The sequence below is a fragment of the Elgaria multicarinata genome, chromosome 7, assembly GCF_023053635.1.
Source record: "Elgaria multicarinata webbii isolate HBS135686 ecotype San Diego chromosome 7, rElgMul1.1.pri, whole genome shotgun sequence".
In the NCBI taxonomy this organism is placed as follows: Eukaryota; Metazoa; Chordata; class Lepidosauria; order Squamata; family Anguidae; genus Elgaria; species Elgaria multicarinata.
In genome coordinates, this window is record NC_086177.1 from 107,367,133 (window position 1) to 107,382,600 (window position 15,468).

Here is a 15,468-nt window from a genome sequence, read left to right on the forward strand (position 1 = left end):
CTCAATTGAAGCCCACAACAGACCGCAATGGACAAAGGTAAGCCTCCCTCCTAATTGGCTCCATTGCCATCACCACAGGGACTGCGATGGCAGTGGCAGTGCCAGATGAATCCCTCTCCCCCCCCCCCACTTACCTGCATTCAGAGTGCCGGATCGAGGCGATCCTCTTCGCCTCAATCCACAGCCCCCCTGACTCGCTTCTCATCCGCCGTTTCTGGAGACAAATCAGGCCACCTCGCTATCACTTCTACACTCTGAAGTGAAGCGGAGCACAGCCCTACTTTTGACCCCAAGAGCTGTGTGCATTTACTGATGCTACCCCTCCACAACTGGGTTTAGATCCTCTGCTCCATTTGTACACATCTCTTAGTGACCATGGTTGGGATCTACCAGTATTCAGCTCTATCTGAGACAATATATATATATATATATATATATATATATATATATATATGATAGAATAATATACAGCAAAGTACTCTTAAGTAGTCCATGAGGATCAAAGTCAGGGTTTTTAATAGCTCAATTTTCAAACTGTAGAACAGATGGACGATGCTTTTCAACCCCAGTGGAACATGCATATTGTTCCTGAGATGTAAACATTGGGGAGCAATTTGCTCTGTGCACAGGAGATTACTGGAGCATCCATAGAAAGCAACAAATGGAATAACCCTGACTTTGAGCCACTAACTAATGGATTTCTTGGAAATAGCGTCATGATGCCCCACCCTTGCTGGACAAACGTAAAGGTCATCTCCGGCATTTTCTGTGCCCGTTTTCTGTGCTCAGCGCTGGATGGCAAGATCTCTTGGAATCAGGGAAGAGACTATGATTGACTGAGATCCTAACATTCTAGCATTGGACCATCTCAAGCCTGCCTACTCCCATTTGTGATCACACAGATACGACTGGAAGAAGGTAGGAAATTCTGTGCATGAAACTTTGTGTTGATGGCAAATACTCCTCCTCTGAGACATTCACCTCCTCCTTTCTCTTCTTTCACACTCCTAGCCCTCATCCTAAGCAAATGAGGCTGAGCCATCCCTAAATGTTAGGTGGACAGAGCTTTGAATAACGTACAGTATGTCAGCCCCTCATCCGTGATTTCATTGTAGATGGTAGTTGCCTTATTATTATGCATCATGCTGGCATTAAACAACACACAAGGGTTTGGAGCCACAATTTGACACCTTTGGAACTCCATAGTTTCTATGGACACCAATTATTTTGCCACAAATGGTGGGAGGTGTTAAGAATTGGATAACCAGGGGGTCTGGAAACAAAGCCCTATGAGGAGAGACTGATAGCTTCATCCCACGTACCTGTCTCCCTCGAATTATCCCCTACAGCGCTACGCTGTCAGCATTGTTGTTGCTGTTGCTTAATCACACCCCTGGCAGAAGCTCCTAAGATCCTTTGCAAAGGGTTTGAAAGGGGGAAATTAAACATTTGAGAACTACAAGTTCAATCGCAGCTTTTAAAGCTCAGCTAAAAACTTTTCTTTTTCCTAAAGCTTTTAAAACTTGATTTTGTTCTGACTTATACTGCTAGTTTTACCCTACCCTGTGCCTGTTTGGTGCATTCTCTTCCCCTCCTTATTGTTTTATTATGATTTTATTAGAATGTAAGCCTATGTGGCAGGGTCTTGCTATTTACTGTTTTACTCTGTACAGCACCATGTACATTGATGGTGCTATATAAATAAATAAATAATAATAATAATAAACAAATCGTAAAAAATCATTGAATGACACAATCCGATTCAAATTTGGTATGCTTAAAGCACTCCTTAATATCTATTACTGTGCCAATTTTGATGTCTTTATCTTTAAAGCTTAAGCAGATGTAAGCAGTTGTTTAATTTTTCTTTAAAATCATGCTCCTGCGCCTCAGTGGCCGCTCGGAAAACAACAAATGATTCGCTCGAAAAGTAGTACTAAAATACTGCACTTCTTTTGGTTTTATAGCACAATTAAAGCAGAATGCATGGGAGTACTTCACAGTCAAAGCAGATTATAAGCTGCAAAACTTCGGAGTCCTTTGCATGCAATTCATAGTGATTGCACAGTATAACGCTGGTATGATAAAGCTCTGAAAGAACTGGGCATGTTTTGCCTTGTGAAGAGAAGACTGAGGGGAGACATGATAGCACTCTTCAAATACTTGAAAGGTTGTCACACGGAAGAGGGCCAGGATCTCTTCTCGATCCTCCCAGAGTGCAGGACACGGAATAATGGGCACAAGTTACAGGAAGCCAGATTCCAGCTGGATATCAGGAAAAACTTCCTGACTGTTAGAGCAATACAACAATGGAACCAATGACCTAGGAAGGTTGTGGGCTCTCCCACACTAAGGGCCTTCAAGAGGCAGCTGGACAGCCATCTGTCAGGTATGCTCTAAGGTGGATTGTTGCATTGAGAAGGGGGTTGGACTCGATGGCCTTATAGGCCATTTTTCAACTCTACTGTTCTATAATTCTATGATTTGAAAGGACCCATGGGTGGTCTATGAGTCTATGGGGGATGGATATGGCCCAACCTGGTTCAGGTGCTGAAGAGGAGTTTGGAAATCTCTCCTTTTGGGTACTCACCTCCTCCTGATCACCTCATACCTCCATCCTGAATGGTGAATCCCCTCCCTGGATAGAATAGTCCCATTACACACAACACGTGTTTCACATATCCTTTGAAAGTGTTGAGGTTTCTTAACTTGGGCATCTTCTGTTGTGTATATAATTTTCACAACAATTACCCACAAAACAAGGATATGTCATATGGATACTACGACATATCTTCTGTATACCAGGGTGCCCTGTTAGAAGCAGGCCAGAGAGGATGTTTGGGGCGATCGTGTTGATAGCCCTAGTCAGGTCACAATTCCATCTGTTAACCAGGGCTTCAAAAGGATCATTGACAACATCAACCATAGAACCCTCTAAGGCTTTCTGAAATCCAAAAGGATCCACCAGCCTTTGAGGGCAAACCATCTTAATAGGTCTGCCACCCCTGCAGGGACGGACAGTAGCCGTGATACTAACCCCATGTAGAGTGCATTGCAGTAATCTAACCTGGAGGTTACCAGAGCATAGACAACTGCAGCCAGGTTATCCCTGTCCAGATAGGGGTGTAGCTGGTCCACCAACCAAAGCTGGTAGAAGGCACTCTGTGCCACCAAGACCACCTGAGCCACAAGTGACAGAGATGGTTCTAGGAGAACCCCCAAGCTAAGAACCTGCTCCTTCCAGGGGAGTGCAACCCCATCCAGAACAGGTTGAACACCCTCCATCCGGTCAGAAGAAACACCCACTAACAGCATCACAGTCTTGCCTGGATTGAGTTTCAGTTTATTAGCCTTCATCCAGTCCATTGTTGAATCCAGGCACACCCACAGCCTCACCTGTTGAAGATGAAAAGGAGAAATAAAGCTGCATGTCATCAGCATACTGATGACAACACACTCCAAAACTCTGGATGACTGCGGAACCCCATACCGGAGAATTCATGGGGCCAAGCAATGTCCCTCAAGCACCACCTTCTGGAGCCGACCCATCAAGTAGGAGTGGAACCACTGCAACACAGTACCTTCCATTCCCAACTCAGACAGTCGTCCCAGAAAGAGGCCACTGTTGATGGTATCGAAAGCCGCCGAGAGATCAAAGAGAATCAACAGAGTCACACTCCCCCTGTCTTTCTCCTGACATAGGTCATCATACAGGGCGACCAAGGCTGTTTCTGTACCAAAACCAGGCCTGAAACCTGACTGAAATGGATCCAGATAATCAGTCTCTTCCAAGAGTGCCTGTTGCTAGCTCACAACCACCTGCTCAAGGACCTTGCCCAGGAATGGAACATTTGCTACTGGCCTGTAGTTATTAAGATTTTCAGGGTCCAGGGAAGATTTATTCAGGAGTGGTCTCACTACTGCCTCTTTCAGGCGACCTGGGACCACTCCCTCTCGCAAAGAGGCCTTCATCACTTCCCTGGCCCAGCCAGTTGTTCCATCCCTGCTAGTTTTATTTGCCAAGAGGGGCAATAATCCAGTATGAAGGTGCTGCAGGAGTGCTGCCTTCTTTTTTTATCTGGTCACTCTAGCTATAATCTTGCAGCTTTAACTGGTGTGAGGAAGAACAGATTTCACCAGGTTCTCCATATATACAAATGACACCTGCTGAAGTTCCCTTTTCAATACAACACTTAAGATACAGGAGCCACGTTGTAGTTTTGTCCCCTTCTCTTCGTGTTCAGTGGGACTGTCCACAAGCAGAATGGAAGCCATTGGCAGAACACTGTCCCCCAGTAGCCTCCTGTAAATTCCTAGTTATGCTCTGGATGGTTTAGAGACTCTTGAGAGATTTCCTGGAAAGTGCACAGGTGATTGTAGGGGGAGGAGAGAAAGTTGAAGCTTCCAAGCCCCCCCAACGTCCCATGCTTTGAATGTGCTTTATATTAGGGCTGTGCTCTGCTCCATTTCGGATCCCCGAATCCAAAGCAGAGTGGGCCGATTCGGACCTCCGAATCCCAGTTCTGAAGTGGATCGGGGGAGGTCCAGATTGGCGTGAAGCGGTTTGGAACGGTCCTAAGAAATTTGGACCATTCCAAAGCTCCGGACGCAGGTAAGTAGGGGGCTTACCTGGTGCCGCCGCTGCCGCAGTCCGTTTAGCGATGGCGACGGAGGCAGGTAAGTGGGGGAGGAGGGCTTAGCTGGTTCCACTGCACGCCGCCACCGCAGTCTACAGTGGCAGACAGTGAAGCCATATAAGGGGAAGGGGACCACGGAGGCAAGTAAGTGGGGAAGGGGGGCAAAATAGGGGCAGAATCTCCCAGCATTTTAAGTCTATAAATAAATTTTAACTCGGTGTTTTAAATTTGTAATTTTGCATTGCTGCTGTTTTTATCCGGTTGAGCTTTTATATTGTATTTTATATTATGGTTTTAAACTGTTGTTTTATACTTTGAATTAATAAAGAAAGAAAGAAAGAAAGAAAGAAAGAAAGAAAGAAAGAAAGAAAGAAAGAATCCGGCTCTCCAGATTTGTTCCAGATCCAGTTCTGGACTTGATTGGGGGAGGGTCGGATCGACCTGAAACGGTTCGGGGTGGTGGTGCACAGAGCTAATTTATATGAGAAACATCCCAGGCTTAATCTCTGGCATCTGCAGTCCATGAATTTGGGATGAAAGGGCTGGGGGAGACCTCCTTCAACCCATGAATTTCGTGACCTTCCATAAAGCAGAGCTGACAGCACCTAGCTAGGTGGATCAGTGATCTGATTCAGTGTAGAGAAAACATCCTCTTTTCAAAGGAGCCACCTGTGGTCTCCCTCTGCCTTGTCCTTTTTTCTAGCCTTTCCTTTGCTGTCCTTTCCTTTACTCTGCCAAAAACTACATGGGAAAAGGGGATATTGAGGGAAGATTTGACTGGTGGGTGGTGCAGTAAGGCAGCCCTATGAGGAAATGGGCAGAAATGCTTAAAAGAGAAGGTGAACTGATGAGGGGATGGAATTGGAGAAGAAGGCATCATGAGTAGGATATACCAATAAACAAGGCCTAAGAGTAGGGGTGAGGCGTGACAATCTCACAAAGACAGGTATCGCGCCCACCACTTTTTATTTTTAAAGAAGGAGTGCACGGACGGTCATGCACTAAAGGTAAGTTTTTTTTAAAAAAAAATTACTTTCCCCACTCCCCTCACCCACCCCCGATGGGTGCAGCTCTCCTCAGGAGTGCTGCACCCCGTTCGCGGCTCGTGTGGGGCCGGGTCAACCCGCAGCAATAGCCCATAAATTCCACGGTCTCAGGCTCAGCCTGGGATGGTGGAAAAAGCGGGCCAAAAGGGGAGGGCTCTATCCCAGGGCGAGGGAGGGATCATCCCACCCTGATGCAGGGATCCCCTGTGTGTCATATCCCCTGTGTGTCATATCCCGGGGTTCTGAGTTCAGATCCCTCTCTCCACCCTGCTCCCACCCATTGCTCCCACCCAAAGAACCAGACGTCTGCTTGCCAATGTTGCACATGTGATTTTCTGGAAGCAAAAATGGGGTGTTCCAGTGGGCAGGGATCAGAGAGGAGAATCCAGGAGAAGCATTGACCTGTGATCACTCCACCCCTGTCCCCACCCCAGTGGTGTAATTCTTCCAGATGGTCTCAGGCCCACCTTGCTGAAATAAACAACAGTGAAGACAACACTCTTATTACTCTGCCAGGCATTTACCATGGGAGCCGTGAATATTTAGAGTACCATAACATCAGAGCACTCCTTTGAAGAACAGAGTTGCACCCTGAATATGCTTAATTACGCAGAAGGTTAAAGCTCTGGTTTTTCCAAATCTCCAGTTTGCCATTATGGATATATATATTTCTTAAGATGTAAAGTATCTCTCATTTGCTACCACCACTTTTCTTTTTCTTCAGTGCCTGTTCATGACATAGGGCCTTAGATGGCAAGAATCTTCTGTTCCGTTCACTGATTTGTTATCTTGAAAACTAATGAAAAACATTTTCTTGTCACATGACATTGGCAAACTGATTAAGCACAGATAAAGCGTGGGTGGAACCTTATCCATTTAATGCATACAAGGGACCTGAACATCACAGGGACCCTATGCATCTGGCAGTGAGTTGGATGAGGGAACTATTCGTCTCCCCTCTGGACTTCATGTTCTCCTTGGCAAATCTTCCCAGTGACTACTTATTCCAGCATGTGATGCTGCATCTCTTATGTGCCATGTCTCTAGACTGCTGATCCATATTCATCACAGGTAAGTAAATGGCTCAAGCTGAAGTGGGGGAGTTTTGAAGGTTGACTAAGGCAGGATCTACACTACTGCTTTTGGATGGTACTGAAGAGCACTGACAACTGTTGGGACCCATGTCTCCTACATTATTTATCATCTATACGAAGCCACTGGGAGCAGTCATTAGGGGATTTGGAGCTAAGTGCAAGCAATAGACTGATGACACACAGCTCTATCTCCCTGTGACAACTGAATCAGGTGAGGCTGTGCAGGTCCTGGGCCAGTGCTAGACTCAGTAATGGGCTGGATGAGGGCCAATAAACTGAGACTGAATCCTGTCAAGGTGGAAGCCCTGTGGGTGAGTGGTTCCTGAGTCCAGAAGATAGGCTCATTGCCTGTTACAGATGGGGTTGCACTCCCTCTGAAAGATCAGGTTCGTAGTTTGGGGGTACTCTTAGATCCATCTCTGTGTCTGGAGGCTCAGGTGGCCACAGCAGCTCAAGCCGGTTTCCCTGCTGTGCTTCCACATGACGCACAGGGGAATCCGGCCCCAGGCCGCACTGAAGCCTCCTCTAATGCGCCATAAGTGAAGTCGCTTATGGCTCGCCTTTTCCGCAGCTCCGGCCTGAGGCCGGGGCTGCAGAACGTCTAGAGATTTCCGTGGCTTTTTGTGGCTACTCGCTTACGAGTAGCCGCAAAAAGCCGCGGACTGCGCACAGCGCTCAGCGCTGTGCCCATCAGCCGGGGTGGTTCCCAAGGGTGGGGAGAGGGGCAGGGGGAAGGCCAGACCCATCAGGAGAGAGGGGGGGAAGCCGGACATCAACGATGGCAAGGGAGGGGGCAAAGATCGGGGACGGGGCTGCTAAGGGAGTGGGGGAGAAGATCGGGGAGGGGGCTGCTAAGGGAGGGGGGCAAAGATCGGGGATGGCGGATGCAGGGAGGACGAGCGAGCAGGCAGGGGCCTATGGGGAGGAATCAGCAGTGGGTGGGGGGGCTAATTTTTTTTAAAAAAACTCACCTTGTCCAGAGTCTTCGGGCCGCACGTGGCCCCTTTAAAACAAAAAAAAAATGGCCGACGCTGCAGGGCTTCCATCGTCAAAATAGCATTTGCCTTTCTTGCAGCCATATCGCACTGTTGGCTCATGTTCAGCTTGTGATAGGGTGACCATATGAAAAGGAGGGCAGGGCTCCTGTATCCTTAACAGTTGTATTGAAAAGGGAAGTTCAGCAGGTGTCATTTGTATATATGGGGAACCTGGTGAAATTTCCTCTTCATCACACCAGTTAAAGCTGCAGGGGCCCTGCCCTCTTTTAAATCTGGTCACTAGTATAGCTCCTGCACCTTTAACTGTTGTGATGAAGAGTGAATTTCACCAGGTTCTCCATATATACAAATGACACCTGCTGAAATTCCCTTTTCTATGCAACTGTTAAAGATACAGGAGCCCTGTCCTCCTTTTCATATGGTCAGCCTGGCTTGTGATCTACCAGATTCAGCAATGCCGCAACAACATGCCGCATTCTCTGCATTCAGCAATGGATAGAAAGACAGATACATGTCTCAAGGTAACTCAATAAGCACCAACAATCTTTGAACTGCTCTGCCTGTCAAAGATTAAAGAACTCAAATGCCAACTGCTGTCTTAAAAGCCTAAAATTGAAAGAGCGATATTTGTGTTACTTCCGTTTATATCCTCCTCTTTTCTGTACAGATGGCTAACAGCAACAGCAATGCCATTTCATTATAAATTAACCAAATCAATAAGTGATTATTGAAACCTGTTCAAGGCATGAAGCCAGCAATTCAAGGCTGAACTCTACAACTCTTCCTTTCATTATGTTCAGCTTCATAGCAAAAACTGATCCAATCTCTCTGTTCTTTCCTAGCTGATGCATCCACAGAAGACGTCCCAAAGCAGAGATTGAACATGATGAACAATTCCAACCTGACATCCCTTTCCTATTTGGAGGCTGGAGAGGAGTGTAATGGAACATGCAATGGAACTGCAGTTCCAACCGATAATAGCTCAGGTCACAACTTATATGGATATTCTTTACAGGACCCTATTATCTCTTTGGCAATTTGTTTAATCTGCAGTTTGGGACTTGTGGGGAATGGAAACGTCATCTGGCTTCTTGGCTTCTGCATAAAGAGAAATCCTTTCACCACCTTCATCCTGAATTTGGCTGTTGCTGACCTGCTGGTCCTTCTATGCTTATTTATGTTTTCTACATTTAGCATTCTACTAATATTCACAAATGTATTTATCAGTTCATTTACAACCATGTTCTTTACGTTATTATTTTTCTTCACAAACTGCGTTAGCCAAGTCCTTCTGGCAGCCATCAGCATCGAGAGGTGTGTGTCTGTCCTCTTCCCAATTTGGCATCGATGCCACCGGCCAACGTATTTGTCAACCACTGTGTGTGCTCTCATATGGGTCATCGCCTCCTTCCTATTTGCAGTTTACTTCACTCTCCGTCAGTCTGTTCAGTTCAGAATGCGTATCAAAATAAAATACCTGTATGTTGGGATTATCTTGCTTTGCTTTCCCCTCATGGCTATCTCATCTCTCATCCTTTTTATCAAAGTCTGTTTTAAATCAAAAAAGAATCACCGGAGGAGACTTTTAAGAACAATCTTGCTTACTCTCCTCTTCTTCCTTATATTTGCTTTTCCACTGAATGCTACTGTATTCATCACCTTTTTTGGAATTGAATCCATACATCTAATTGGCTATACCTTCATGGGTGCTGCCATAAACAGCAGTGTTAATCCATTGATATATTTCCTGGTTGGGAGAAAGAAGAGCCAGTCTAGAGAGAATATGAAAATTATCCTCCAGAGAGTTTTCAAGGAAGAAGAGGAAATAATGGAATCCGCAGTTTAAACATGGTTATTACTCCACCTTTATAAGAGTCACAAAAATCACCCCCTACCTTTGTCAAGATAGTAGCAATTGGTGCACGTTCCTTAAGACATTTCATTAACTGTGTTAGATCAACTTCTTTGAAGAAGGTGATGTCTCTTTCCCTTGCAGTATCCATTGTCATACTGCTCTAACAGTCAGGAAGTTTTTCCTGATGTCCATCTGGAATCTGGCTTCCTTTAACTTGAGCCCGTTATTCCGTGCCCTGCACTCTGCGAGGATCAAGAAGAGATCCTGGCCCTCCTCTGTGTGACAACCTTATAAGTATTTGAAGAGTGCTATCATGTCTCCCTTCAATCTTCTCTTCTCCAGGCTAAACATGCCCAGTTCTTTCAGTCTCTCTTCATAGGGCTTTGTTTCTAGACCCCTGATCATCCTGGTTGCCCTCCTCTGGACACGCTCCAGCTTGTCTGCGTCCTTCTTGAATTGTGGAGCCCTTCCCCAAAAAATGTCTCTAGGAATGGGGACAAATTATGTCGAGCTAAATGTGAATGGTAGTCCAAAGGTGTGGGGCCTTCACTGCAGGGGCCCCACAGATTTGGAACGGGATCCCAGCGGATACATTTCTGGAGTCGAAAGCTATCAATGGCTTTTGATAGGGTTTCTCTCTCTCTCTCTCTCTTTCTGTGTGTGTGTGTGTGTGTTGGTGTGTGTGTGTTGGTGGGCTGCCTGTGTTACTGTAAATCAGGATATATGCACAAGCACACAATTGTGAGGGCAAATCAGTACATAAGTAAACTATTGTGAGGGCAAAGCAGCACACAATAACAGAAGACTATATCATAAAGTCTTTCTTTTTCAAAATGAAATGCAGCAGCAGGCTGTGTGTGGCACGGGGGTGAGATGGTAGTAGTGGGCCCAGCACTAATATGCAAGCTGTCTCACCTGCAGTGAAACTCAACAGGGACCCTCCTTGGCTTGGGAGGGGGGGCAGCAGAAGCAGGCAGAGGTGCCCAATTCTGCTAGCGCTGTACACAGGTCACTTTTGGGAGGCGGGCAAATTATTATTATTATTATTATTATTATTATTATTATTATTATTATTTTACCCTTTGTCAGAGGCAGGTGGAAGCAGAAGCTTCAATGCCCTGGAAGTAGTAGTAGGAGTATCACCATCTCCTTCTCTAGTGGTTGAGGGGAGCCCAGTGAGGGACCTTATGCCAGATATTCTTGAGGTCCTCAGTGTGGTTGAGGGTCAGGCACAAGAGATCCTCCAGGATGTGGGAGAGGAGGAGCAGCAGGCAGAGCCTCTTCCACTCTAATCCCTGCTCCTGTGGCGACACCGGAGAGTGTAGGCAGGCCAACTGTGTCCCCACAGAAGTGACAGACCAGCATGGTGTGCGACCACATTGAGGTGGGAGCGGATCCCTGCTTTGCTGTCTGTCGCCATTGTAAGGCATGTCTGAGCAGGGGTCAAATGCCAGGGCATTTCAGCACCAGCTTGCCTCGGTTTTGGTGTAGCCGGATGCTGTGGGTGTCACCCACGGATCTATTGCTTACTCGTGCAACGCGAGAGCAACTCGGTGCCAGCCTGCCTGCCTGTGAGCCCAACTGTCCACTTTTTCTCCCGATAGGTGAGAAGTAGTATCTGGACTTTGCTCATTATTTCCCATCATCATCGTATGACTGGCTGTGCTTAGAGTCCAGTAAGTCAAATGTGAAGGAAGGGATCATATTCCTCTCTTCGTACCATCCTATTCAGCTGACGCCACAGCATCTCTCAGGCCGTTTCTGCACCTGCCTTTTCCCCCCAGGATCATCCTGGGCTCATCCCTGTGCATCCAAATGACACACAGGGGATCCTGGGAGCAGGCAGGGACGAACCCTCCATTTTCCTGGGATAATCTTTAGGTGCAGAAAGGGCCTCACTGTCTATTGTTTTTGAACCACTGTGCTCACCTTGCTGGCTCGGTTTGTATTTTTGCACGATTGAAAATCGACACAGTCTTGGGCTCTCACTGACTTGTGCCCCCATCATCATCACTGACTGCTGCTTCTGACTGCCTCTGTGACTGCCTGTGTAAAGCACTTGCACAGGTGTCCAGTATTAGGCTTTGGCCTTTTCATTATAAATCATAAGATTCATGCTTTCAGCGTAACTGACATATATTAAGACTGAAACCACTTTCACAACTAACGGTCTATGTTGAAATACATGCCACAGGACTGTATCTCAACAGAAGCAGTTAGAGGGTGGAGGGAGATATTTTCAAAGCAAGCTAAACTGCAAAATGGGAACAGATGCATGTATAGTTGCTTAAATCATTGCAATACCCATGTATGTATTGGTTTTCTAGTCTTAGAATTATTTGCACTCTACACATGCATAAATGCCTTGTCTATCATTGGTTACTGTATTGCAAAACTGTATTATGATTGGCGGGAAGGTTCTTCCGTTGTTTCTAACAGGAACTAACCCTCTAAATATGTTAGCCTTTCCTCAAATTATTGGGCAGTTCCTCAGGTCGTCTGAGGGCTACCATCTTGCAGCGCTGTTCGTAATAAACTTTCTAAAGAGAGAGAAATTGTGTCTTGAGAGTCTTTGACTACCACTCAGTGAACAAAGGGGGCTCACCCTTTGGGGTCCCTCCACACTATACACATTTCAAAATGGCTTCCAGCCTTGGTATGCTTTTTACAAGTCCAAATCCTGTCCCTTATTTTGAGGAATTTTCTCTCTCCCAGCAAAAGAGGCACTTTCTCTCTCCTCCAGGCTAAACATGCCCAGTTCTTTCAGTCTCTCCTCATAGGGCTTTGTTTCCAGAGTCCTGATCATCCTGGTTGTCTTCCTTGGATTATTGTTACATAAAGCTAGCTGAAGAAAGTAATCTTGCCGCATTCTCTGCATTCAGCAATGGATAGAAAGTAGGGCTGTGCACAGACACACACCCCGATCCGCTTCGGATCCCGATCTGCAACTTCCGGATTGGGTCTGCTCCACTCCATGTTGACCCGCCTGTGGTCCACTACACTTTGCTGCGGAATTCCAGATCCGAATCGGAGCTCCGTTTCCCCCCCCCCCCCCGTAGACTTGCATTGAAATCTAAGTGCCTATATCTTTTTTCTGTTAACATTACAAACCTCAAAATTGGCAGCATGAGATCTAATCCATGTATCCACATTCGTGCCCAGTTGGAAGTCAATCCATGCCTCCATTGATTTTTCAGGAATTTTTGAAAATCCCACACACCATTTTCAGAAATGGGATTCACTCCAACAGTTTTACAGATACAAACTTGCAAATGGGCACCCTCACAGATGTCACATAGATCCACATTCATGGCAAGTTTCAAGCCAATCTGAGCATGCCCTGATTTTTGGTGATTTTTTTTCCTTTTAAGCATCACCCCCTAACCCTCATTCACACCCCTTTCGAGAACTCTGTCAGTTTTCAAGTTAGAATCCTCAAAATCACCACCAAGAGAGCTTATCCATGTATCCACATTGATGCCCAGTTGGAAGTCGATCCGAGCCTCCACTGATTTTGGAGGAATATTTGAAAATCTCACACCCCATTTTCAGAAATGGGATTTACTCCAACTTCTTTCCATACCTGCCCATAAGGGTCCATTGCAAAGTGCATACCCATAGGGCATCAATAATAGCACAGAACTCTCCATAGAGAAACCATAGGGATCCATTGCAAAGCGCTTGCCCCTATTAGCAATCAATAGGACAGATGGTTTGAGGGAATAAAGATTTTTTTCTAAATAAGGATCTTCATTTCAGGTGAAACACTTAAAATGCACACACACACACTCACACACACATACACCAAGAAAGCTTAAACAGGGTGAGCGTCCAATGCAGCTGCCTTTTATCACAAGGAAGGATACCCTGAGTCAAAGCAAGACATGCACAAACCATTCCTGTGGGGCGGGCACAGAGGTGGACAGGCAGCATGCCTCTGTAGCACTGGGAGCAAGCATGGTTGAACCACAAAGCCCATCATCTGGTACATCTCCCAGGCACCAGGAGGGCAGAGAGGCAGGCAGAGATGTACAACTATGCCATAGATTTGTAAACCACCCAGAGAGCTTCGTGCAATAAATAATTAAATAAATAAACAAATAAATAGATCTATGGGGAAGTAAGTCCCAGCAGATACCCCACAACAGCACCCAGGTGGAGGCAGGAAGGCAGGCATGCAGCAGACATTTCTGGGGGCGCAAGTAAGTGAGCCAAGGATTGCTTCAAACCGTCCCTGTGAGGTGGGAACACCACAGAGAGATGCCTTTTCTTTTGCATCCCATAACTAATAGGGGGCTGGGAGGATAAGAGTAAAGCTTTGTGATCCTTGCTTCAGAGTTGATTGACTACACTGTGATCACACAGCCATTAGTAAACAATAATAATAATGTTAATAATAGCAGTACTATTAATATTAATAATAATAATCACAACGATAATAAGAACTTGAACCACAATTAAAGCCTGCCTGACTTCACTGAAGAGGGAAAGCCAGGAGAGCTTTGGCTATGGGGTGGTATAGAAATTAAATAAATAAATAAATAAACACAGGAGGGGTGGAATTAAAGCAGCAGTGTTCTGAATCACAACAACAACAATTTTTTTTTTAAAAAAAAGGCTATGTCTGTCTTTTACCAGTAAGAGGAAAGTGGACGTGCCCAGGGGGAGGGGGGAACTATTGTGCCAATTTGACTGGTCCTGTCTAGGTACCAATCTTTGAGAAGCTGCATCACACTTCAACTCATGGTGCTCCTTGGCTTCTCCATTGTTGGCTACCCTTTGGAGGGTTCTGACGACCCTCCAAGGGCAGGAGAGTGCACTGGGCATGTCCACATGCCCTATGGACATCACCCCCTTGCACCACATCCATTCAGTTGTTCACCAAGGTTAGGGTGGGTAGCAGTGCTGTGTTTCCTATCTGTTATTTATTTACTTAGTATTTGATTTAAGGTTGTGTTTGTGCGTTTGGTGGGGCTACTGTTTCAAAAAAACTCTAGAAAAAGTCTGTTCAGACAAAGAAAGAAAAGTTATACATTATCCCAAGTTACTAAGTATCCCGTTTTGCTTATTCTCCCCTCCAACATTGGGATTGGAGGATGCTTCATCAGGTGATCATGATTGGGAGTTGAATCTGCCTATCATAGCTTAAAAAAAAAAACCTTACCCCCTCCCACTTTAAGCCATTCTAAACAAATTAATAGCAAGCAAACTGCAGGACAAAAGAGTCTGAACATCTCCACAAAAGACCAACAACCACCACTCTCTAAGCACAGCAAGTTTCAGGGATGTGGGTTTCAACACAAAAAGGTTATATGCTAATCTTTTCTGCAATGCAATCCTATTGGGAAAAATATCCAAAATGGCGGGTGGAGCGCTTCGCAAAAAGAGGATCGATTCACTTGTGGTCACTTCTCTTTGCTATGCTTCACTATCCCCCAACTCGCTTCTCCTCCACCTATTATGGAGGCGAAGCCCCCAATTCGCTATTGCTTCTCTGAATCAAAGAGAAGTGGATCATAGCCCTAATAGAAAGGGAGATACATATCACAAAGCAACTAAATAAGCCCCATATCTTTGAACTGCTCTGCCTGTCAAAGGCTAAAGAATTCAAATGCCTACTGCTGTGTTAGCCTGAAATTGGAAGAGCAATATTTGCTATGTCTACTTCCATTTATATATTCCCCTTTTCCAACAGCAACAGCAATGACATTCCATTACCAGTTAGCCAAACGAATAAGTGGATATTGAAACCTATTCAAGGCATGAAGACAGTGATTCAAGGCTGAACTGTACAACTATCATGATGGTTCAGCTTCATTGCAAGAAACTGATCTGATC

The 15,468-nt window shown here is 45.7% G+C and overlaps 2 protein-coding genes across 2 annotated transcripts in view; one reads left to right on the forward strand and one right to left on the reverse strand.

The window, feature by feature from the left end:
• The window catches only part of LOC134401988 (MAP kinase-interacting serine/threonine-protein kinase 1-like), a 758,389-nt gene that overhangs the window by 28,828 nt on the left and 714,093 nt on the right, over nt 1–15,468 (reverse strand). The window lies entirely within an intron of this gene.
• Nucleotides 4,662–9,621, forward strand: LOC134401991 (mas-related G-protein coupled receptor member H-like). Its single transcript, XM_063131356.1, has 2 exons — nt 4,662–4,677; nt 8,618–9,621. The coding sequence occupies exons 1-2, from the start codon at nt 4,662–4,664 to the stop codon at nt 9,619–9,621; spliced, it is 1,020 nt and encodes a 339-aa protein (XP_062987426.1).